Source organism: Sphaerodactylus townsendi, linkage group LG05 (assembly GCF_021028975.2).
Source record: "Sphaerodactylus townsendi isolate TG3544 linkage group LG05, MPM_Stown_v2.3, whole genome shotgun sequence".
Classification (NCBI taxonomy): Eukaryota; Metazoa; Chordata; class Lepidosauria; order Squamata; family Sphaerodactylidae; genus Sphaerodactylus; species Sphaerodactylus townsendi.
The window spans coordinates 7,318,565-7,342,818 of NC_059429.1; the positions used below are offsets into that span (position 1 = coordinate 7,318,565).

A 24,254-nucleotide genomic window follows, 5' to 3' on the forward strand; every position below is an offset into this window, starting at 1 on the left:
GAAATGTACAAAACCAAAACAAAATGCACCTTTGGAATGGGGAATTGTACCTTGGGCTGAATATCACAATAATAATAATAATAATAATAATAATAATAATAATAATAATAATAATAATATGTAATAATAATGAAGTAAGTAAGTAGAAGTAGGAGTAAAATGAGCAGGGTTTTGGAAGGGGTGATGAATAATCAAAAGGTGAGTAGCTGTTTAGACAAAAGGTTGTTTAAGGAACAGGGGCAAGCTAAGTATTGCTTGAGACAAACTGTTTTCTCAGGAGAATGTATAAAACAAAACAAATGCACGGAATGGGGGTGTATTCTTGGGCTGGAATAATAATAATAATAATAATAATGTATGTAATAATAATATGTAATAATAATAATAATAATAATAATAATAATAATAATAATAATAATAATAATAATAATGTGTAGTAAGAAGTAAGAAATTAAAAGTAAAATGGCCCGATAAACCTTACAGGGGAAGGGGTGATGAATGATCAGGTAGTGGCTGTTTGAGACAAAGGTTGTTTTAAAGGAACAGGGGCAAACTAAATGTGCTTGGGCCAAACTGTTTTCAGGAGAATGTATAAGAAAACAAAAGGCTCATCTGTGGAATGGGGAATTGTATTCTTGGGCTGGAATAATAATAATAATAATAATAATAATAATAATAATAATAATAATAATAATAATAATAATAATAATAATAATAATAGTAAGTAAGTAAGTAAAATGGCCGGCAAACCTTGCAGGGTTTTTTTTTTTTTTTTTGGAAGGGGGTGATGAATAATCAGGTAGTGGCTGTTTGAACCCAAAGGTTGTTTTTAAGGAACAGGGGCAAGCTAAATGTGCTTGAACCAAACTGTTTTTCAGGAGAAATGTACAAAACCAAAACAAATGCACCTTGGAATGGGGAATTGTATTCTTGGGCTGGAATAATAATAATAATAATAATAATAATAATAATAATAATAATAATAATAATAATAATAATAATAATAATAATAATAGTAAGTAAGTAAGTAAAATGGCCGGCAAACCTTGCAGGGTTTTTTTTTTTTTTTTTTGGAAGGGGGTGATGAATAATCAGGTAGTGGCTGTTTGAACCCAAAGGTTGTTTTTAAGGAACAGGGGCAAGCTAAATGTGCTTGAACCAAACTGTTTTTCAGGAGAAATGTACAAAACCAAAACAAATGCACCTTGGAATGGGGAATTGTATTCTTGGGCTGGAATAATAATAATAATAATAATAATAATAATAATAATAATAATAAGAAGAAGAAGAAGAAGAAGAAGAAGAAGAAGAAGAAGAAGAAGAAGAAGAAGAAGAAGAAAGTGACCATCATTGACACAGCAGTCCCCAATGACAGCAGGGTCATTGAAAAAGAACAAGAGAAGGTCACTAGGTACCGCGATTTGAAAATCGAGCTTCAGCGTCTATGGCACAAACCAGCTGAGGTCGTCCCAGTGGTAATCGGCGCGCTGGGCACCATCCCAAAAACACTAGGGCAGCACTTGAAACATCTTCGAATTGACAAAATTAACATCGGTCAAATTCAGAAGGCAGCCCTGCTGGGATCCGCATGAATACTAGGCCGCTACATTACAACTTCCTGGGCCTCTGGGTGAGGCTCAAATTGTAATGAAGGCCAACAACCAGCTAAAGATCTGGCAGCTGTGAAATCTACAACAATAATAATAATAATCCTTTAATGGAATGATTTAAAACATATTTATGTGTGTATATATTTATATATACACAAACAATGTATAGCTATTTAAGAACATAAGAAAGAGCCTGATGGATCAGACCAGAGTCCATCTAGCCCAACACTCTGCTACTTGCAGTGGCCCACCAGGTGCCTTTGGGAGCTCACCTCGGATTCACCTCCTAAGAAGCTTGGTTCAGGTGCAGGAATTTTCCTCACCTCCTCTTGGGCGAAGACAGATGCAAAGAATTCATTCAGCTTCTCTGCAATCTCCCTGTCCTCCTTTAGCACACTTTTTGGTCCTTTGTCATCTAACGGGCCTACCGCTTCCCTAGCAGGCTTCCTACTTTTGAGGGACTTGAAGAACTGTTCCTCATAACCCTTTTTTGCCTCCCTTACAGCTAACTTGCTTCTCTTTGGCCACCATTTGTGTTCCTTCTTGTATTCTTCGTCAGTCGAGCTGCAGCAGGCAAACGAACTCTGCCATGCCTTGTATTTGGGCATACTGCTGAAACCATACGTCATGGCTAGATATTTCTATTTGGTCATGGAGCCTAAACTGCAACGAGCTTTAACTCTTGCCAGGGGTAACATTCTCCCCTCAGCTACCAGTCAGGGTAGAATACAGAAAGGGCCTTTTAATGAAAGATTCTGTCCCTGCAGCTCAGCTTATGAAGAATCGGTCCAACGTGCGCTATTACATTGTCTGATACATAGCTTAGCTTGAAATAAATGTCTAGACCTGTGGCTGAGAACTTGCATTGAAGGGACAGAAGAAAAAAGGAAACGAGCCGTGTGTGTGTGTGTGTGTCTCTCTCTCTCTCTGTCTCTCTCTCTCTCAGATAGGCTGGTCAGTGCGGCTGAAGAGAGCTAGCTCTTGGGAGAGGCTGTTGCTCAGGGGTGGGTCTCCTTCCCGCTGCGCCTGCCAGGTTCAGCGGCCAGTTTAAGGGTCTCCAGGGAGGGGTGCTGCGGAAGACGTTTCTCCGCTTGAGACCCCAGGGAGCCCCTGCCAGTCAGAGCAGGCAATACGGAGCGAGACGGACTGACTCGGGCATAAGGCTGCTTCGGATGACTGTGAGCCCAAGCCTCCAATGGTGCATTTCCGCAGAAGGGCAACGAGGATGATTGCGGGACTGGAGCACCTTCCTTATGAGGAGAGGCTGCAGCGTTTGGGATACTTTAGTTTGGAGAGGAGGCGGCTGAGGGGGGATATGATTGAAGTCTATAAAATTATGCCTGGGGTAGAAAATGTTGACAGAGAGAAATTTTTCTCTCTTTCTCACAATACTAGAACCAGGGGGCATCCATTGAAAATGCTGGGGGGAAGAATTAGGACTAATAAAAGGAAACACTTCTTCACGCAACGTGTGATTGGTGTTTGGAATATGCTGCCCCAGGAGGTGGTGATGGCCACTCACCTGGATAGCTTTCAAAAGGGCTTGGACAGATTTATGGAGGAGAAGTCAATCTCTGGCTACCAATCTTGATCCCCCTTGATCTGAGATTGCAAATGCCTTAACAGTCCAAGTGCTCGGGAGCAAAAGCCGCAGAAGGCCATTGCTCTCACATCCTGCACATGAGCTCCCAAAGGCACCTGGTGGGCCACTGCGAGTAGCAGAGAGCTGGACTAGATGGACACTGGTCTGATCCAGCTGGCTTGTTCTTATGTTCTTATGTTCTTATTTAGCCGCAGGGCTGGAGGTGGAACGCACACGCGGACTGCAGAAGTTCCCAAGTTCAGTCCTCAGCATCTCCAGTTAAGAAGATCTCAGTCAACAGACGCTGAGAAAGAACTTCCTGTGTCTGACGTCCTGGGCAGTCCAAGGGGGTTGTTCTATGTTACTTTATAGCCCACCTTTTTCACTGAGGTTTCTCCTTGACATTCAAGGTAGAGAAAAGGCGCGGGGTGTGTGTGTGTATACAGTACAAAATAACCAATAAGAAGCCTATTTTATTCAGGGAGGGTCCATGACGCAGAGGAAGAGCATCTTCTTAATTAAAAAAAGAAGATCAGGAGTGGGGGGCATGAGAGGCCTTCATTTGAAGCTGTGGGCAGCAGCTCTCAGGGCTCAAAAATGACCCTCATAGGCCAGTGGTGGCGAACCTATGGCACTCCAGATGTTCATGGACTGCAATTCCAATCAACCCCTGTCAGCATGGCCAATTGGCCATGCTGGCAGGGATTGATGGGAATTGTAGTCCGTGAACATCTGGAGTGCCATAGGTTCGCCACCACTGTCATAGGCAATCTTCTGAGGTTTGGGGCCAGCCTGTTCAGTGGCCAACAGCCTGTTCAGTGGCCAACAGTGGCCAACAGTTCAGTGGCCAACAGCCTGTTCAGTGGCCAACAGCTGTTCAGTGGCCAACAGTGGCCAACAGGGAATTGCAGTCCATGAACATCTGGAGTGCCATAGGTTCGCCAACCACTGTCATAGGTAACCTTCTGAGGTTTGGGGCCAGCCTGTTCAGTGGCCAACATCCTGTTCAGTGGCCAACACTCCACCAAACACCGTGGGCCAATTCCCCCATCCCACCCACCTCTCTCCAACTGTCCCATCTGGGCACCGGACAGTGGCCACAGTGGCTCTCTGACCACATCAGGGGAGGTTCCGACCACCCTTCCGCCCCGGGTTTGCCCTCACCAGCGGTCTTCTGAGCTCTCTGGCGCCCGGCTTCTGCAAAGACCGCCATGGCTTGGACTGCGGCACGCAGGGTGGCCCAGCGGAAGACAGCCACGGGGTCCATTCCAATGAGCTCGCGGACGTAGGCGCTGTCGCTGCCCCGCAGCAAGGCCACAATGTCCGGCCGCATGTAATCCATGTTCTTCTCCCGAAAGTCCTGCCAAGTGCAAAGAAAAAGGCCAAGTTACAAGACACCACATCTTCAGCAAAAGCGTAAGCACTTTATTGTCATTGTGCACACACAACGAAATTTACAGCAGCAGTCCTCGATGCGCACAATTTCAGACTCATACCCCATCCTCACTTTCCCCTTCCTCCACCCATCCCTACACAGCCCCAAACACATCAACACGAAGCCGCGGAGTTCAGCATAGCCACAGCTCTAGAGTGGAAGCTGTCTCTAAGCCTCTTTGTCCTAGTTTTGATAGACCTGTATCGTCTGCCGGATGGTCACAGTTCAAAAAGAGAGTGTGCTGGATGAGATGGGTCTCTCGGAATATTTTGGGCTTTCTTTAGGCTTCGGGAATTATAGAGTTCTTCCAAGGAGGGGAGAGGGCAGCCGATAATCCTCTGTGCAGTAGTGATCACCCTTTGGAGCCCCTTCCTATCTGCCACTGTGCAACTGGAGAACCATACACAGATGCAGTCGGTTAAGACACTCTCTATAGCACAGCGGTAAAAGGACACCTGGTGGAGTTTTCCGGGCTTGTAGCCCACTCCACGCCGTCAGCCGAAGAACGAGACGAGACGCCTGAGATAACATCTGGTGGAGATCGCCAGCAGCGGAGACCGGAGGTCCGTGGTTCCTAGCGAAGTTCTCCCCTGGCCTCGGGCCGGTTCCTGGCACCTTTATTGTTACTCTATCGGGGCGTAGGAGGGAGGACTGGGGAGTTCCGGAGAGCTGGAGGTCGCAGATCATCATGTGATGCATGATCTCATCTGGCTACGCGGCGGAGAGTGAGCCGCATCGCGTCTGGAGCCTCAATCCTCACCTGGGGCAAGACCATTGTCCCCATACCGGGTGATTGAGCCAGACAGTTCACACTTAATCCATGACTCATGGGGATGAGGAGTGGGGGTGCGATGCGACCGGCAAGGTCAAGAGGTCCGGCGATGGCGCCCTAACGTTTTCTACTACTACGGCACCGCTGGGTCGGGCAGTGCACTCGCCTTACATCTCCTCCTTTTTTACTCTTTAGAAAAAAACAGGGGTAATAAACGCTATAGGGCTGCATTTAAAGGGACGCTTTTGTCTCCTCCGGCCAAGCTATCATGTTGGCCAAGTTGCTTGTGCAACATTAGAACTTGGTTGCGGGCAAGGGGAAAATGCGGAGGGGTTTCTTACACACGCTCACAGGCAATATTAGACACGCATTGAACTTAAAACAAGATCCCGATAACAAGGCAATACACAATCAAACCAATGCAGAGCTAAAAACAATAGCACTCTCAACCATCTCCTCCCGGCAGCCAGCTCCAGAGGGCTGACCACCAATGGAGCAAAACATCATAACTCTCAGATTAGATAGCTAACTTCTTGCAGCTCACGCGAGACTCCTTTCATGTGGATCAACTGGGAATTATCAGAAAGATTAAAACAACACATATTATGTAAACATTCTCACAACCTTGGTGATGTAACAACAACAAATAATCAATAGCGCACCGATTGTCTAGGGTCGCTTGATCTGGTGTTCCTTGCTGCCTCGGAGGCCAGGGCATCCAGAGCGGGTGGAGGTAGAGCGTTGATGGACTTCGCAAGGGCACAGGCCAGCCGCCAATAGTCTTAGCATTGTAGGAAGCGAAGTCCGGGGACTCCCACTAGAAGCTGGGCCATAGGGAGCATCTTAACTCCGCTTCGAGAGGCATGCACCGCTGGCCGCCCGACAGGAGGGGTCGAAAGGCATGGGCGGAGCGGGCGGGCGGGCGTCCGGCTCCCCCGGGTGGAGCCTGGGGTAGGAATAAATGGTGAGGCGACTGAGGCAGCAAAGAGTCTCCGGCAGGGAGTCGGGCGTAATGGTTAAACGGCCTTCCCCGGCGAGGTCCAGAACCAGCCCCTGGGGAGCAGGGATGCTTCCCAACACGGGGGGAATGTCCTCCATGTGTGTGCAGTTCCAACTGGCCGAAAAATGCCGAATTTAATGTGGGCCCGGTCGGTTCCTTCCGCTTCGGCTGGCGCTCGGTGATGCGGGCGCAGGTGTTGGACTGCGGGTGGTTACGCAATCGGGTTGGTGACAAGGGAAAGAGCGCCAGCCGGAGGGTTTGACGACTGGGTCCCTCAGTCGGCCAGTAGAATATCTGATGGATGAGGCATTCATGAAGGGGCTCAGCCCAGACTCCTCCGGCTAGGAAGTCTCCCGGTGCTTTTGCAGGACGGGGAGCAGGCAGGAGCTCAGCAGGCTCCCCTGAATTCTCCTGTGGTACCCTCGGGCTCCAGGCAGAAGGGATGAGATCGCTTGGCATAGCGGCAGCAAACTGCTCCCCAGATGTTGGTCTGCGTGAAAGCTTGCCAGGGTGGCCGATCAGCCATCGCAGGAGGCAGCAGAGCAGGCAAAGGATGGTGGTCGCTGAGTTGGTGGTGATGATCGCAAAGCAGAGCTGCACAGAGGTTCTCGGGTGTCTCGGGGTGGTCTTGCTGACGCGAGTAGCCGCTAGGGCCTGGCTGGTGGTCGCCTTGATCGCCTCCCCAGGTCATTCGGGTCTTTGGCCGCTACATGACGGGCGTTCCTGCTGGGATCGGGCTAAGGGATCCTCTAGAGAGACAAGTGCTGCCCATCTCCGGGATGGGTTGGTTTCCTCCCACGCCATTCCATGGGTTGGCCTGTCATGGCGAATCGGAGTCCACGGGAACCTGTAGTAGGAAGAGGGACTGAAACACACCCCCCTTTCCCAGGTTACTGGTCCCGGTCCCGCCAGGCCTCCAGTTCTAGGGAGCCGGGATGGCGTGGAGATTGGGATCGAAAGTTAGTGAGTTAGTGTTTAGATTTAATATGGGAAGGAAGGAGGTTTGTTTTGCAGCCTGTGAAGGTTGCTTTTAATGCAATCCTCCTGGGGCCTACACCTCTTCTTTTCTTTAGTTGTTTGACAGGGAGGGCAGGAGGTAGGCGAAAAATCTCTGGTGTGGGAATTGGCTTTCAGAGCCTGCCATCAGGAAAAGTGCGCCAAGGCGAGGGGTCCGAGCCCTCGAGGGGGAGGGAAACAGGGCGCAGTCCTGGGGATTGTGGGTATGCATGCTTAATCAGCAAACACAAAGGGGGCTTTGGAAGCACCTTTGGGGATGGGTGCATCCGGGAAATCGGGAAGCAATCAGGCAATTAGAGGCAAATTCCTCGCACACACAAAGGAGAAAGGAAGGGGGGGTTTCTTTGCAAGGGAGTTGCAACTTTACCGCGGACCTTGGTGGCATAAATGCAGTGAAACTGGATGGTGCTAAATTTGTGTGATCGTAATTATCTTGGGGAATCATTACCGCCGGTGACCGCCCTATACGGCCTCGCCAAGGGCCGGAATAAGTCAGAAAACCGGAGAGCAACATTGTTGGGGTGCCCAAGCCGGGTTTATGGGTGAATTTGCGCGGCAGCATCCCTCTAGTTTAGGGCCTGTCCTGACAGTGCTACGGTATCAGGACGGGCCCAGATTTTAATCCAGGAGGGCCAGTCAGCCAATTGGCCCTCTCCCGCCTCTACTGGTCGTAAAACAGAAGGAGAAGAGGGAGGGGAGAGGGAAACAGTTTTCCTGTGGAAATTAGGGAGGCAACTTCGGAAGGCACGATTGGAATCAATGATCCGGTGGACGGCTTTACCTTGCATCCCAGACCAGAGTCGCTTTTAACCTGACTCATGAGGTCTCTTCCCAGAGATTGACATGGATGTTCAGGAACGATGGGCGGACTGTGAGCTGTCCGCTCGAGTCCTGGGCTGTTGGACCGCGAGCTGGCGGATGTTCCGTCCCGCTGGGTTTGTCTCCCCCCCCCACCCCCCCCCAGATGTGCGGGCAAGCCTCGGTCGGGTGCCACTGGTCGGGCCACTCGGCTGCTCTGATGACGGTAACATCAGCCGGTGTCCACCAGGCCCCTTGAACTTACATCCTTCTATGGTAGGAGCTCCAGATATGGGACGGAGCTCCCGATAGGCGCCTCCACCGGGCTGGGCGACGGTGGTGTAGGGCTGCCCATGTTGGCTGCTGGGGCTCGTGAGGCCTTTATTGGGTCGGCAGCGGGCAAGCGCATGGGGCAAGAGAATCAGCTGAGCGCAGCTGGCTCAAAGCGGGCAGCTCCTGTGGGATGTTTGTCCATGACCTGGAGGTGGATGGGTCCTGCGCGTGGAGTCGATCACTCCGGGGACGATGAACAGTCCCTGTTCAGCTGACAGAGGCTCTTTGGCAAGCATCTAGTCCCAATTGTTGTCCCGATAGGGGATGGGCTCGCAAATCATACTGGGTTGGGGCCGGTGACAAGAACCTCGTTGGGGAATTTAAAGTGAGATGGGCTGGGTGCATCACCGAGCCAGATGCCACGAGAAGGGGTGGTTTTGGCAGGGGCCTTGGCGCTTTGGGTCTGCTCTAGTACTCTCTCCTCCTTGGTCCTGGGCTGGGGAGACGCCTGAGCGGGAGTTTCCCCGACGGGCAGTCGCTTTCTCCAATGGAAGCCCTTCTGGCAACGTGGGCACCGGGTTTTAGGTGGCCTTCTCCTCCTGGGGGAGGACCCTCCTCCCGCTCGGGTTGTAGGCCCCCCGCCGGGCTGCCTACACTTCCCTCTCGAAGTGTCCGGGTCTGCCGTGCAGCTAAAGCAGTCATCTCCTGGAGACTGTCTCCCGCCCGGGTGGAGAGAGTGCAAGGCGGCGCGAGGAGGCTAGGCTTGGTGGGCGAGGAGGACCCAATGTCCTGGCAAGCCTTAAGCATGTCGTCGCCAGTTCCTTGTGATTTTTGCCCTAGGCCCGTGATTGCCCTAAGCGGCACTCCACATGGAAGCCTGCCTTCTCCTTAATGCGGCAGGCGCATGAGGAGCCTTCGCTTTAGGGCCTCCCCGCTATCTGGCACCTGCCTCTTGAGCGCTTCCTGGAGCCTGTCTCACAGAATTCAGCATAGGGCTCTTGGGGCTTTTGGCCGGATGGGTGGAGGAGAAACTCTGGGTTGGCTGGCCGGCATTGGGGACTTTGGATAAATGCCTTATAGGCTTACATTCCTCAGAGGCGACACCGTATGGGTGGCCTCAGGCAGGGACAATCTGATCGCTGGGGTTGGCAAAAGCATCCCGAAACCTGCGTAAAGCTGAGCTGGGCGGTGTAGCGCCGCCAGGGTGGCTGCTCTGTTGAAGCATTGCTGGCGGAACTCGCACTTCTCCCCAGACCACAAACTGCGCCAGGGCTCCTCCAGGAGCATGCGAAAGGTGGTTTTCCAGTCATCTGGGAACCATTAGGTGGTTCCTTGCGATGGCTTCCAGCATGCCTCTCTAACTGTAGGGGACTGAGTGACTCCCACGCCCCGCATTGCTTTGCGGAGCTCGGTAAGGATATTATAGCCTCAGGGGCGTGTGCACCGACAACCCGCCGAACTATCTGCCATCCTCCTCAGTATCTGTGAAGTGGATGGGGCACAATGCAAGAATATCGGCATCGCTCTTCCTCGTCAGGGTTTCCTTCTTCTGCAGATGGTGGCTAATACTGCCTTCTGGCGAGAGTTTTCGAAACCCAAGCGCCATTACGTGGGCGCTTTGGACGGAGGTGCAGTGGCTTCGGAAAAGGGAAGAAGCGGAGCAAGGGGAGGGGTAGCGGCTGAGCCGCGGGGAGAGTTTGAAATGTGGGTGAAGGAGCGAGGGGGCGGGCAGAAGGAGGACAGGCGTCCAATTTGAGTGCGGGATAGAGAAAATTCCGGGGAATTCGAAAATTGAAGGTGAAAGATCGAGAAAGGAGGGCGGCCTACAGGCAAGGGGAGAGCCGGTGAGGTTCTGCAGGCTGATTGTAAGCAGCAGCCATGACAAAACATTGCTCTCCATCGTCCAGTAGCAGCGACATCGGGCGCTGCATGCAGGGCTCTTGTGCGTAAGAAGTCGCCCGATGTTTTTCCCCAGTCCTTAAGATTCAATGTCCCCCCCCCTCTGGGTACCCATGGACACTGAGCTTCAATCTACCTCTCCAACCACCTTAGCGCAGCTCCCTTCTCTTCTACGGGACCCTGCCGCATTTCTTCTGTTAACGCTTTCAGTTCGCTGCCAACGTAAGCTTGCTCATAAGCCCCTGCTTTTGCAAGTCTTCCCATACTCACCCGGTGTTCCGGTCCGGATTCGAGAGAGTGTCCTAGGACGCGTGTCTCTGGATGCCACTGCTCGATCCAGAGGAGCAGAAGCGATACCGAAACGGGTGAAAGGTCCCTGGATCGCGCCCGCATCCAGCGGACTTCGGTATCGCGGCCCTTCCTTGCAGGCGACGGTGGGAAGCAGGGGTGGAGGTTTGAGAGGATTCCCGGGTTTCGGCACCAGCTTGTGAGGGCCTCGACTCCACGCCGGGTCAAGCGTAGGCAACTGAGACGAGACGCCGGAGGATAAGGCTAACATCTGGTGGAGATCGCCAGCAGCCGGGAGACCGGAGGTCCGGTGGTTCCTAAGCGCGGAAGTCTCCCGGCCTGCCGGTTCCTGGCACCTTTTATTGTTACTCTATCGGGGGCGTGTAGGAGGGAGGACTGGGGGGAGTTCCGGGAGAGCGGGAGGTCGGGAGATCATCATGTGATGCATGATCTCATCTGGCTACGCGAGGAGAGGAGCGTCACGCCGTCTGAGCGCCTAATTCCCTCACCTGGGGGCAAGACCATTGTCCCTGGGCAAGCCCGGTGATTGAGCCAGACAGTTCACGACCCGTGACTCATGGGGGGATGAGGAGTGGGGGTGCGATGCGACCGGCAAGGCCGCAGGTCCGTTGGCGTCCCAACGTTCTACTACGGCACTGCTGGGTCGGCAGTGCACTACTACACCATTCAGTTGTTGTTTCCTTAAAAGTCTCAGATAGTACAGTCTTTGCTGGGCCTTCTTAACCACCGCGGCAGTCTGTACGCCCCAGGTCAAGTCCTCTTTAATCATGACGCCCAGAAATTTAAAACTAGCCACCCGCTCTACTCGATCTCCATTTATAGTCAAGGGCTGAATTTCTGAGCTATTCCTTCTATAGTCCACTATAAGCTCCTTTGTCTTGTTAGTATTAAGAACAAGGTTATTTTCCCTGCACCATGAGAGCAGTCGGTCCACCTCACTCCGATAGGCAGACTCATCCCCTCCAGAGATGAGCCCCACCACCGTTGTGTCATCAGCAAATTTGATAATGGTGTTACTATGATAGACAGGAGTACAATCATATGTATAAAGGCACGGAACCCAACCAGTTTACAGAGCTCGCTGCCACAAAGCGTGACGAGTGTCTAAAAACAATTCAACAAACTGTGGGAGAAGTGGTCTGCGATGACCGCTGTCTTATTCCTTTGTAAATAAATACGATAGGCGCAAAATAACATTTATTTATTCTTTTCTTTCCCTATCTGTACAGCACTGCCACCAGGAATTTAGAAGAGGAAGAAGAAGAGTTTGGATTTATATCACACCTTCCTCTCCTGTAAGGAGACTTAAGGTGACTTACAATATCCTTTCCCTTCCTCTCACCACAACAGACACCTTGTGAGGCAGGTGGGGCTGAGAGAGCTCAGAGAGAACTGTGACTAGCCCAAGGTCACCCAGCTGGCGTGTGTTGGAGTGCACCAGCTAATCTAGTCCCCCGGATAAGCCTCCACAGCTCAAGTGGCAGAGTGGGAAATCAAACCCGGTTCCTCCAAATTAGAGTACACCTGCTCTTACCCATTACGCCACTGTATAAGTTTAGCACAGAACATAAGAACATAAGAACAAGCCAGATGGACCAGACCAGAGTCCATCTAGTCCAGCTCTCTGCTACTCACAGTGGCGCACCAGGTGCCTTTGGGAGCTCACCTGCAGGATGGGAAAGCAATGGCCTTCTGCGGCTGCTGCTCCCGATCACCTGGTCTGTTAAGGCATTTGCAATCTCAGATCAAAGAGGATCAAGATTGGTAGCCATACATCGACTTCTCCATAAATCTATCCAAGCCGCTTTTAAAGCTATCCAGGCTAGTGGCCATCACCACCCTCTATGGCAGCATATTCCAAACACCAACCGCACGTTGCGTGAAGAAGTGTTTCCTTTTATTAGTCCTTATTCTTCCCCCAAGCATTTTCAATGAATGCCCCCTGGTTCGAGTATTGTGAGAAAGAGAGAAAAATGTCTCTCTGTCAACATTTTCTAACAGACCAGCCCCTCCCTCCCTCTCTCTCCCCCCCCCTCTCCCTCTCTCTCTCTCTCCCTCTCTCCCTCCCTCTCCCTCTCCCTCCCTCTCTCTCTCTCTCTATGCGTGTGTGTGTGTGTTTTTGCAAAGACTCCTCAAAATCACTCTCCCGTGAAAACCCATCACCTCGCTCTCTTGTCCCCCTTTCACCCCTCTTCCTTTTACAACTGACCTCTCATTTTAAAGAAACGCACACGGAACCTTTTCAACAGTCATCTGGTTCACAAACAGCTATTAGACATGATAGGTAAACGGAACCCTTGTCATTCGTCAAGGCACAGGAGTTCCCCTTCGAGATACCAAGCGGACCACCACTGGAAACAGGAGGCCGGGGCAGCTGGAGCTTCGGTCTGGCCCCACGGGGCTCCTCCCCCCCCCCACACCTTTGAATTTCGGGCAATACCAGAGCTCAGCCCCCCTGTGTCATCCCAGCCACATCCCGTACCTTGATCTGGTATTTCACTTTGCCTGCAAAGTGCTGGATGATGAAGGCGGGTTCCAGGACCGGGGTCCCGATGAAGAACCGGTTGTCCTCGTGCTGCTGTTTGAATTTTGCCAAAAGCGTCTGGCTGGTGGCATGAGGGAAGCTGCCGGGACAGAAGAAGAAGAAGAAGAGAAGAAGAGTTTGGATTTATATCCCCCCCCTTTCTCTCCTGCAGGAGACTCAAAGGGGCTTACAATCTCCTTGCCCTTCCCCCCTCACAACAAACACCCTGTGAGGTAGGTGGGGTGAGAGCTCCAACAAGCTGTGACTAGCCCAAGGTCACCTAGCTGGCATGTGTGGGAGTGCACAGGCTAATCTGAATTCCCCAGATAAGCCACCACAGCAAGCTTCTGTGGAACAGTGCGGGATTCGAACCCGGGTCTCCCAAATCCTGGGGCGAAACTTTAATCACTACACCACGCTACCTCCCGTGAAGTTGTGATTCTCAGCAACAGAGGGGGAGACCCAGGCTTGACAGGCATTTCTCCTCATTTAAGAAGGAGGGTTTGGATTTATATCCCCCCCTTTCTCTCCTGCAGGAGACTCAAAGGGGCTGACAATCTCCTTGCCCTTCCCCCCTCACAACAAACACCCTGTGAGGTGGGTGGGGCTGAGAGAGCTCCGAGAAGCTGTGACTAGCCCAAGGTCACCCAGCTGGCGTGTGTGGGAGTGCGCAGGCTAACCTGAATCCCTCAGATAAGCCTCCACAGCTCAGGCGGCAGAGCTGGGAATCAAACCCGGTTCCTCCAGATCAGAGTGCACCTGCTCTTAACCGCTACGCCACTGCTGCTCCTTTAATCAGTTGTTTCCCTGCTTCTCAATCCTATCAGGGTTCCAAGGCAGCCTCTGAGCATGGGAAAGCTGCAGGGCAGCAAGATCATCCTTAACGGCAACAAAATGAACACACACAGCGCCCTGAAATCCCTCAACGAAATAAAACTCAGCAAGGCAGTGACACTAGAAACCACAACTGCGAGGCTTCTTTATGGGCAGCGGAGCCGGAGCCACACAGCACACCTCTTGGGTTGGCACGTTTGCCTCCAGGCCGGCTGCTATTTGTCCCACGTTTGCCCATGCCTCTCTAACAACAACAATCTTTATTTGGCATTTAAAAATAGGTTCTAGAGCGTTGCCAGACATTTTTGAAATACAAATCAAGAGTACATTCAAAGCGCAGACAGGAAGACTATATAGCAGTATACCTTACTTAGAAAGTTCTGTCACTTGTAAAAGAAATTTTGCTACTTTTTCCAAGAGCATGACATCTGTGTTGTTTAACAGAAGCTCCACAACAGAACAGTCAGAGTCATTTTCAGATTTGTCTAGGGCCAGCCTGGGAGAGAAATTCCTGATGCCCACATATCTTGGACAGTCAAGAATAATGTGAGCAAGAGTCTCCACTTGGTTTTTACAGTGTGGACAAACCCAATCCTGGAGAGGTATGTAGCAACCCTTTGTAATGGCCGATGGGAAGGTATTGGATCTGGCCCTTGTGATAATCCATCTCTGTTGGGGTTCAGTTAATAATTCAAGATATTTGGCTATGTGCCCCTGTTCTGGTATTATTCCGACAGAGAGGGGTGAGCATGATTTATTTGCTTGCCCCAACATGCCTCTCCTCCTCTGCTGCCAGTTCCCCACCCCCCCCTTCTGCCTTTCCTCCCCCACGCAGCCACTCTTACTTGCTTTCTTCATCCAGGAGGTAAAATAGGCCGGTGGGTTTCTTGCTGATTAGGTGGATGCAGGCCACGTTGTCAGTGTAGGAGATGTTGTGCCATTCAATGCCTTCGCTCTGATACTCCTCCTACGGGCATTCCAAACACAGCAGTGAGTCCGATGCGGGGCTCCTGAGACCTCCCGTCTCCCCATGCTTGGGTGAAAAGGCCACACGGCGCTGTCATGCTAAGGCTTCACCCAACACTTGCGGGTGCCCCTTCACCCATGACTGGCTTTGCAGGAGGGCCCTCGGGCTCACCAACCTCCCAGGGAAGAACTGTGACTGGCCAGGTTTCATGCGGAGCAGTGGGGAAACAAATCCAGTTCCCCAGATAATCCTTTGGCCCCTGACATCTGGGCCATCTGTCATCCAACGAGACTCACCATTCCTCCCTTTGTGGGGGAGGGAACTCTAAAACTAGAATGCTGGATGCCACTCATATTTTCATTTTACTGAGATTTATTGTACAATTATTAGAATTAATTCTTATGGTTTTTATCGCTGCTTTTAAATGTTTTAACTATCTTATATTGTTACTTCTATATGTTGTACACCGCCCGGAGCCCTTCGGGGATGGGGCGGTATAAAAGCCTAATAACTAACTAACTAACTAACTAACTAACTAACTAACTAACTAACTAACTAACTAACTAACTAACTAACTAACTAACTAACTAACTAACTAACTAACTAACTAACTAACTAACTAACAAACAAACAAACAAACAAACAAACAAACAAACAAACAAACAAACAAACAACAGTCTACTGCTCACATGGAGGAGTGGAGAATCAAACCCGGTTCTCCAGATTATAGAGTCCACCTCTCTCAACCACTACACTATGCTGGATGTAGAGCTACCTAAGGGGGAGGCAGACTGGATTCATACCACTAACAGGCTGCAAATTGTTGCTATGGGAGGACAGAGGAGGAAGAATGATAAAGTACCCCCAAAATGGAGAAACCCGTGACCAGGGGCTCTGGCTCAATGGCGAGAGCTCCCGTTCGGCAGAACCTGTCCCAGCATCTCCAGTTAAAGAACCTCAAATCCCCTGCCCCAGGGGTCTGTAACCTGCAGCTCTCCACATGTTCATGGACTACAGTTCCCAATTGGCCATGCTGGCAGGGGCTGTTGGGAATTGTAGTCCATGAACATCTGGAGAGCTGCAGGTTGCAGACCCATGCCTGCCCAAAGTCCAGCAGTCAGCGCAGGGCTGGGTGAATCCAGAGATGTACTGGGAGAATATGGCACCTGGGGCAACACCTGTCCAAGTGCCCCCCCCACGCCCTACTTACGGCAGTGTGCATCTGGCCTGGCCTGGCCGCTCCTTCAGCTGGCGGAAGAGGGCAGCGGTGGTCCCGGCCAGTGGAAGGGGGAGTGTTGAGCAGGGGCGCCTCTCTGTGGGAGGGGTGTGGGGGCAATTTTGCGCTGCCTGTGTGATCTAATGGGTGGTGCCCAGGGTCACGGGACACCCCCCATGTCTCTCTGGCAGATACGCCCCTAGGCGAATCCAAGGCCTACTTCAACGAAGAAAGCCGTGGGTGAGTTACAGGAATTAAGCCATGTGGTGCTTTTCCTATCATGCTTCTGAGAGTTCCCCCACAGCGTCTTCTTGAAAAAACCCCAGCCATTCAGTGAAGAAGAACAAGAAGAAGAAGAGGAGGAGGAGGAGGAGGAAATGCCGTAGCAGACCAGGTGCTCGGGAGCAGCAACAGCAGCAAAAGGCCATTGCTTTCCCATCCTGCAGGTGAGCTCCCAAAGGCATCTGGTGGGCCACTGCGAGTAGCAGAGTGCTGGACTAGATGGACTCTGGTCTGATCCAGCTGGCTTGTTCTTATGAAGAGGAGGAGGAGGAGGAGGAGGAGGAGGAGGAGGAGGAGGAAATGCCTTAGCAGACCAGGTGCTCGGGAGCAGCAACAGCAGCAAAAGGCCATTGCTTTCACCTCCTGCAGGTGAGCTCCCAAAGGCACCTGGTGGGCCACTGCAAGTAGCAGAGTGCTGGACTAGATGGACTCTGGACTGATCCAGCTGGCTCATTCTTATGAGGAGGAGGAGGAGGAGGAGGAGGAGGAGGAGGAGTTTGGATTTATACCCCAACTTTTTCTCCTGTAAGGAGTCTCTAAGCGGCTTACAAACTCCTTCCCTTCCTCTCCCAGCAACAGACACCTTGTGAGGTAGGTGGGGTCGAGAGAGTTCTGAGAGAACTGTAACTAGCCCACGGTCACCCAGCAGGAATGTAGGAGTGGGGAAACAAATCCAGTTCACCACATAAGACTCTGCTGCTCATGGGGAGGAGCGAGGAATCAAACCCAGTTCTCCAGATCAGAGTCTGCTTGATCTTCACCACTACACATGCTGGCTCTCAGGCCAAGATCAGCACGGAGAAGGTAGAGATGGGGCGGCCTGGCGAAGGCCAAGTTGATGCCCTCAAGCCTGCCACCTCACCTGGGGCACAGGGGCCTTTGCCCTCAGCTTCTTACCTGTTCAAGTTTGAAGATATGTTGATTGAAATAATACTGCAGCTGCTCGTTGGCGTAATTGATGCAGAACTGCTCAAAACTGTTGGTTTTGAAGTCTTCAAAGCCGAAGATATCGAGGACCCCGATGGACAAGCACTGCGAAGACCAGGTCGGGGGGGGGGGAGGAGGGGGGAAAGAACAGAGTCACCGGGAAAGCAGGTTTTTTTGCAAGACTCTTGCGGTCAAAGTGTGAGTGCGGCGGTGACTTGCGTTTCCCATCATCCACGAGTATATCCCCCCCCCGCCACACCCACTGGGCCCGTAGGAACAGATGGCCACCAACGGCCCCAGGCGGCTGCCCTTTGCCGTGCTTCGAGGCACCGACCCTGAGCCTGCCGTTTACAGGGGACATAGAAGAAGAAGAAGAAGAAGAAGAAGAAGAAGAAGAAGAAGAAGAAGAAGAAGAAGAAGAAGAAGAAGAAGAAGAAGAAGAAGAAGAAGAAGAAGAAGAAGAAGAAGAAGAAGAGGAGGAGGAGGAGGAGGAGGAGGAGGAGGAGGAGGAGGAGGCGGAGGAGGAGTTTGGATTTATATCCCCCCTTTCTCTCCTGCAGGAGACTCAAAGGGGCTGACAATCTCCTTTCCCTTCCCCCCTCACAACAAACACCCTGTGAGCTAGGTGGGGCCAAGAGAGCTCCGAGAAGCTGTGACTAGCCCAAGGTCACCCAGCTGGCATGTGTGGGAGCGCACAGGCTAATCTGAATTCCCCAGACAAGCCTCCACAGCTCAGGCGGCAGAGCTGGGAATCAAACCCGGTTCTTCCAGATTAGACACACGAGCTCTTAACCTCCTACGCCACTGCTGCTCCTATGCCACATACCTGAGCCCACCGGCGGGCCGGGCAGTATACATGTATAATAAATAAATTAAAATAAATAAATAAATACCGTGACAGACTCCTCCATGTCCTTCTTGTTGAGGAGCGCGTGGTTAATTCGCAGAACTATCCAGTCGAAGAGCGCGCTATACATCGATTTGGCCATGGAGTCGCGGGCAGTAACAGCCTGGGCGGAACAAATACACAGAAAGACATAGTATTTTCCCTCTCCCAAATGCTCTGACTGCTCCCCACCTCACCGTGCACGGAAAGGAAAACTACAATGACCCTCATTTGTAACTGCAGCAAAACTCTTCGCTTCTGCTGCCCAAAGCCCACTAGGACACGCTGGTTTGCACAGTGAGCTCCTGCCTTTGAAGGGAGACGGTATCGTCCGGAAAGGAACCAACAGGACATGCTCCAAAAAACCAGCTGAACCAAACGCAGCCCGTCTTTGCATGCCCTTCGTCCCACTTCCGCCCTCCGGAGGCAGGCGCCGCCCAAACAAATCTCATCCTGGCTGAGTAAAGAACTTGTTCTTTGGCCCAGAGAAAGACGAGGGGGATGCCCTGAAATTTTTCTTTTCTTTTAAAGATGTACACAGCAGAGCAGGTGCACTCTGATCTGGAGGAACCAGGTTTGATGCCCAGCTCTGCCGCCTGAGCTGTGGAGGCTTATCTGGGGAATTCAGATTAGCCTGTGCACTCCCACACACGCCGGCTGGGTGACCTTGGGCTAGTCACAGCTTCTCGGAGCTCTCTCAGCCCCACCCACCTCACAGGGTGTTTGTTGTGAGGGGGGAAGGGCAAGGAGACTGTCAGCCCCTTTGAGTCTCCTAAAGGAGAGAAAGGGGGGATATAAATCCAAACTCTTCTTCTTCTTCTTCTTCAGAGAAAACAGTGCATAAGAGGCGACAGCATCTGTCCTTCGAGAGGATCACCAATAAGGGCGGGCATTTCGCCAAACAGGGAGATGTGAGGGCATCTGTTCTGCATAGGTGGAGCTGCCACGGGGCGGGGCGGGGGAACAAGCATCTCGGGCGCAGGCACCGGGGGGGGGGTGGTGGAGAATTGCTCCCCCCACCTCTCCCCTCAGGCCATCTCCATGGGCCGCAGTAGGCTGCTTCAGCTTTAAAAAGGTAGGTAAGGGGTGTTGGGGGGGACGCAGAGGTGCGCAGGGCTGGAGGCCGCCATTTTGCCCGGGGCTGCATTTTCCTTTCCTATGGAACTGCAGTTTTGTATGGGGGGAGAGGGGGGTCCCAGGGCCAACCTCCAGTTCCAAAGGATCTGGACACACAAGTGCTGGACACACAAGGCCTGCTCTGGGCCCAAGACCGTGGAGAGCCAGTGGCGGGCAAAGAGGGCAGCTCAACGGCTGAATGTCAGCTTTGTACGTCCAGGGTCAATTTCCAGAGCAAAGGATCTTAGGAGATTCCTCAGGGAGTGAGGAAGATCTTGCTCTGCCAGTCAAAGAAGAGAAGAAGAGAATAAGAGTTTGGATTTATATCCCCCCTTTCTCTCCTGCAGGAGACTCAAAGGGGCTTACAATCTCCTTGCCCTTCCCCCCTCGCAACAAACACCCTGTGAGGTAGGTGGGGCTGAGAGAGCTCCGAGAAGCTGTGACTAGCCCAAGGTCACCCAGCTGGCGTGTGTGGAAGTGTACAGGCTACTCTGAATTCCCCAGATAAGCCTCCACAGCTCAGGTGGCAGAGCTGGGAATCAAACCCGGTTCCTCCAGATCAGAGTGCACCTGCTCTTAGCCACTATTCTTAACCAGTACGCCACTGCTGCTCAAAGGGGGCAAAGTTGGACTCAAAGACGAAGGGCAAGGAACACATTGAAGAAGAAGAGTTGGATTTAAATCCCCCCTTAACTCCCGTAAGGGGACTCAAAGGGGCTTACAAACTCCTTCCCCCCCTCACAACAACCACCCTGTGAGGTAGGTGGGGCTGAGAGAGCTCCAAAGAACTGTGACTAGCCCAAGGTCACCCAGCTGGCGTGTGTTGGAGTGCACAAGCTAATCTGAATTCCCCAGATAAGCCTCCACAGCTCAAGCGGCAGAGCAGGGGATCAAACCCGGTTCCTCCAGATTAAAGTGCACCTGCTCTTAACCACTACACCACTGCTGCTCCTGTTGCTAGGAATGTCTACCTGTTGCTAGAAAAGTCTACCTGCTGACAGGTGTGAAAATCTCCTCCCATCCATTTTTCACAGCCGTAACCCAAACCTTAGAGGAAACTGAAATCCGATCTTGGGTGCTGTGTGGTTTCCGGGCTGTGTGGCCGTGTTCTAGCAGCATTCTCTCCTGACGTTTCGCCTGCATCTGTGGCTGGCATCTTCAGAGGATCTGGTGTTGGGAAAGCAAGTGGAGTATATATACCTGTTGGAGTGTCCAGGGTGGCTCACCCACCCTGGACACTCCAACAGGTATATATACTCCACTTGCTTTCCATTCCTACCATCAGATCCTCTGAAGATGCCAGCCACAGATGCAGGCGAAACGTCAGGAGAGAATGCTGCTAGAACACGGCCACACAGCCCGGAAACCACACAGCACCCCAGTGTCCGGCCGTGAAAGCCTTCGACAATACATTGAAATCCCATCCTCGCCCCCCATATTAAGAAATCTTTTTTAAAAAAACCACCTCTGCAAACCATGCACGGCCAGGAGGAGGCAAGTTAGTCCCCTCCTGCCTTTTCTTGGCAGCGTCTCTAGACTGCCAGGTGCGTTGGGAGGAGTCCACAGAGGTAAACTCTGAAAGCACGTGCCCACGCCCCCTGACTTAAGGTGAGGGAGAAGAGGCCGTTTATTCCCTGTGCCTTTCTCTGAATTCACCACGTTTGCATCCTGCCCCCTTGCAGACACCATTTGCCGGCCCCGCCTTGGAAGGCCAGTCTTCCTGGAAAGGCCTCTGCGGCCTACCCCCCTCGGCTGACCTGCTTTGATCCCCCCTCCAAATGCTCTTTTGCAGGGTGCTCACTTCGTTCAGACTGTAGGGCAGGATAAGCTTGTCGTTTGCGGTCACCGTTTTTCTCTTCGTCAACACTTCCACCAAGATTTCGCGTTTCACCTACAGGCAGGGAGGAAAAAACAGGACTGAGGAACGCAGGAGAGCAGACCTCGTCTGCCTGACTTGGACAAGCGCTATTCTGCCCTTCCGCGGCAGAGTGGATGGTTCTCGCTTCTTGACGTGGTCCCTGACAACGCTCCTGGGAGATCGCCGAGTCAGAGAGAGCAACGAGCCCTTCCCAGCAAGCTTCATGATAGAACAGGGTTCTGAATCCAAGCCCCCTTGTATCCAAGTCTGACATTTTAACTACTACAATCCCTCCACGATTTTATTTCAGTCTTTTCAGATTTTTTTTAAAAAATGATGCAGCAACAGCAGCAGCTCCTTAAGGTGGCGCAAAATAAACACAAAAGGAAACCACGACAATCCAAAGAGAGCAGAGCCGCAAAACTGAGGGATTATAGGTGTCAAACTTGCGCCCCTCCAGATGTTATGGACTGCAGTTCCCGCTACATGCAAAAGGGATCCGGGAGTCTTAGCAGACCACAAACTGAACATGAGTCAGCAGTGTGATGCGGCGGCCAAGAAAACCAATGCGATTTTGGGCTGTATCAATAGGAGTACAGTGTCAAGATCGAGGGATGGAATTGTACCTTTCTATTCTGCATTGGTTAGACCTCACCTGGAATACTGTGCACAGTTCTGGGCACCGCAATTCAAGAAGGATATTGACAAGCTGGAACATGTCCAGAGGAGGGCAACCAAAATGGTAAAAGGTCTGGAATCCATGCCCTACGAGGAGAGACTTAGGAAGCTGGGGATGTTTAGTCTGGAGAAGCGAAGGTTAAGGGGGGACATGTTAGCTATGTTAAAATATCTGAAGGGATGCCGTGTCGAAGAGGGAGCAAGCTTGTTTTCTGCTGCCTCAGAGACTAGGACACGGAGCAATGGATTCAAGGTGCAGGAAAAGAGATTCCATCTAAACATTAGGAAGAATTTCCTGACTGTCAGGGCTGTTCGACAGTGGAATTCACTGCCTTGGACAGTTGTGAAGTCTCCTTCTTTGGAGGTTTTTAAAGAGAGGCTGGATGAACATATGTCGGGAGTGCTTTGATTGTGTGTTCCTGCATTGCAGGGGGTTGGACTTGATGGCCCTTGGGGTCTCTTCCAACTCTGTGATTCTATGATTCTTGAACCAATCTAAATCCTGTGGAAACTTGGGTCCCGTGGCACCCCATCAAAAAACTAGCCCGGGCTCCTGAAAAGGATGCCGGGTTTCTTCCAATACTTGAACTCCCTTGCAACTGCTTTGTGGGCGTTTCTCTCTTGGTCTTCTGCCTTATAGATTCCCTACAGTTCATGGCATCTTGCTCACCTGTGATCAGTTTATTAGCCATTTTCCCTCCCCTCTTCATGCCTCTTCCTTCCTTTCCTTCCTTCTCAGTTTTGTGTGTGTGAGTGTGTTATAATGGGACGGAGAGGGCGGATTGGCTAGAAGCGGTTCTGATCTACCCTCTAGTCCAGTGATGGTGAACCTATGGCATGGGTGCCAGAGATGGCACTCGGAGCCCTCTCTGTGGGCATGCGCACACAGAATTCGTCATGCGGGGGATGGAAAATCACACACACACCCCCACACACACACACATCTAGGCTGGCCTGGGTCACCGAGCACGATATGCGCGCACTGCGGTGAGCAGGGAGGACTCGGCTGGCGGGCCTGGTGCCTGTGCTCCGGGTGGCTGCTGCCCGAGGGGGGGGGGCGCAGAGGAGGCAGAGATGCTAGAGAGGCACAGAGCGGTGCACGCGGGACTTGCTGGAGTCTAGAGGCTGGCCCCTACTCGAGTGGATGTGGCGGAGGAAGAGGGAGCTAACTGTTTTTTTCTAAACTAAAACCTCAGTATTCAGGTTAAATTGCCGGGTTGGCACTTTGCGACAAATAAGTGGAGCTTGGGTTGCAATTTGGGCACTCGGTCTCACAAAGGTTCACCATCACTGCTCTAGCCATCTGAGTGCTGCTAAATAAATACCCCATTTTCTTTAAATCGATTGGCCTCTGTTGCTCTTCCTACTGGGAATATTGCACAGGAATAACACCTCTGTACTTGTGGGTAAAAGATTCTTTGTTCATCTGGATGGAGAGTTCTCTAGATCCAGTCTGAATAACAGTCCAACTCCTCTGCACAATGACAATTTAAAAAACAAACAAACCCACATGTACTAAACAAGTCCTAAAATGGTAGCAGAAAGGTGTGAGAAAAACAAATGAAAACTGTGGGGAAAATAACTGGCAGTGAAGGCTAAAGGGCTATGTTTCTCGCAAGTATCTGTGGAAGGCTGTTCGAATAGCAAGTGGCCACCACAGAGAAGTCTCTGCCTGCAGTAGCAATTTGGTGCAGAGGCTGGGGGCACACTAAAAAGGACCTCTCCGGAAAATCATAACTGGTGTTCTTAGGCACAGGAGATATTTTATGTGCTCTCGTCACAAACCATTTTCAGAACTGTAAAGATCACGACCGGCACCTGACCCAAGGAAAACTTCCTGTGGCGGAACGGCTTATCAAAACCATCTGGAACATTGTGTATCCTGCATGGCAGGGGGTTGGACGGGACAGCCCTTCTGGTCTCTCTCAACTCTATCATTCTCTAGTGACCGCTGCTCTGAATCCACTAGTTCCACACAAGCACAAAAGGGGAATTTCAACCCACTTTCGCAATACAGGAGCAGAGGAGAGGGGGCCACGCAGCAATTCCATCTGCAACTGATCTCGCTCCAGCCCTTTTCTGCTTGAAGGGCTGTCAACATGCAATTTTCAGGAGCAGCAGCAGCAGAAGGCCATTGCTTTCACCTCCTGCATGTGAGCTCCCAAAGGCACCTGGTGGGCCACTGCGAGTAGAAGAGTGCTGGACTAGATGGACTCTGGTCTGATCCAGCAGGCTAGTTCTTATGTTCTTATGTTCTAATTTTCTGCTGTG

General features: G+C 51.6%; 1 protein-coding gene across 6 annotated transcripts in view; it reads right to left on the reverse strand.

Annotated features, from left to right (window-relative positions):
- MYO9B (myosin IXB) overlaps positions 1 to 24,254 on the reverse strand; it is a 126,396-nt gene that overhangs the window by 47,812 nt on the left and 54,330 nt on the right. For all 6 annotated transcript variants that reach the window (XM_048497514.1, XM_048497515.1, XM_048497516.1 and 3 more), the window contains 6 exons: positions 21,249 to 21,338; positions 18,339 to 18,455; positions 17,416 to 17,550; positions 14,899 to 15,020; positions 13,178 to 13,319; positions 4,357 to 4,552 (listed from right to left, as the gene is read on the reverse strand). In XM_048497514.1, the coding sequence (XP_048353471.1) occupies positions 4,357 to 4,552; positions 13,178 to 13,319; positions 14,899 to 15,020; positions 17,416 to 17,550; positions 18,339 to 18,455; positions 21,249 to 21,338 (802 nt within the window). The remainder of the gene's footprint in view (positions 1 to 4,356; positions 4,553 to 13,177; positions 13,320 to 14,898; positions 15,021 to 17,415; positions 17,551 to 18,338; positions 18,456 to 21,248; positions 21,339 to 24,254) is intronic.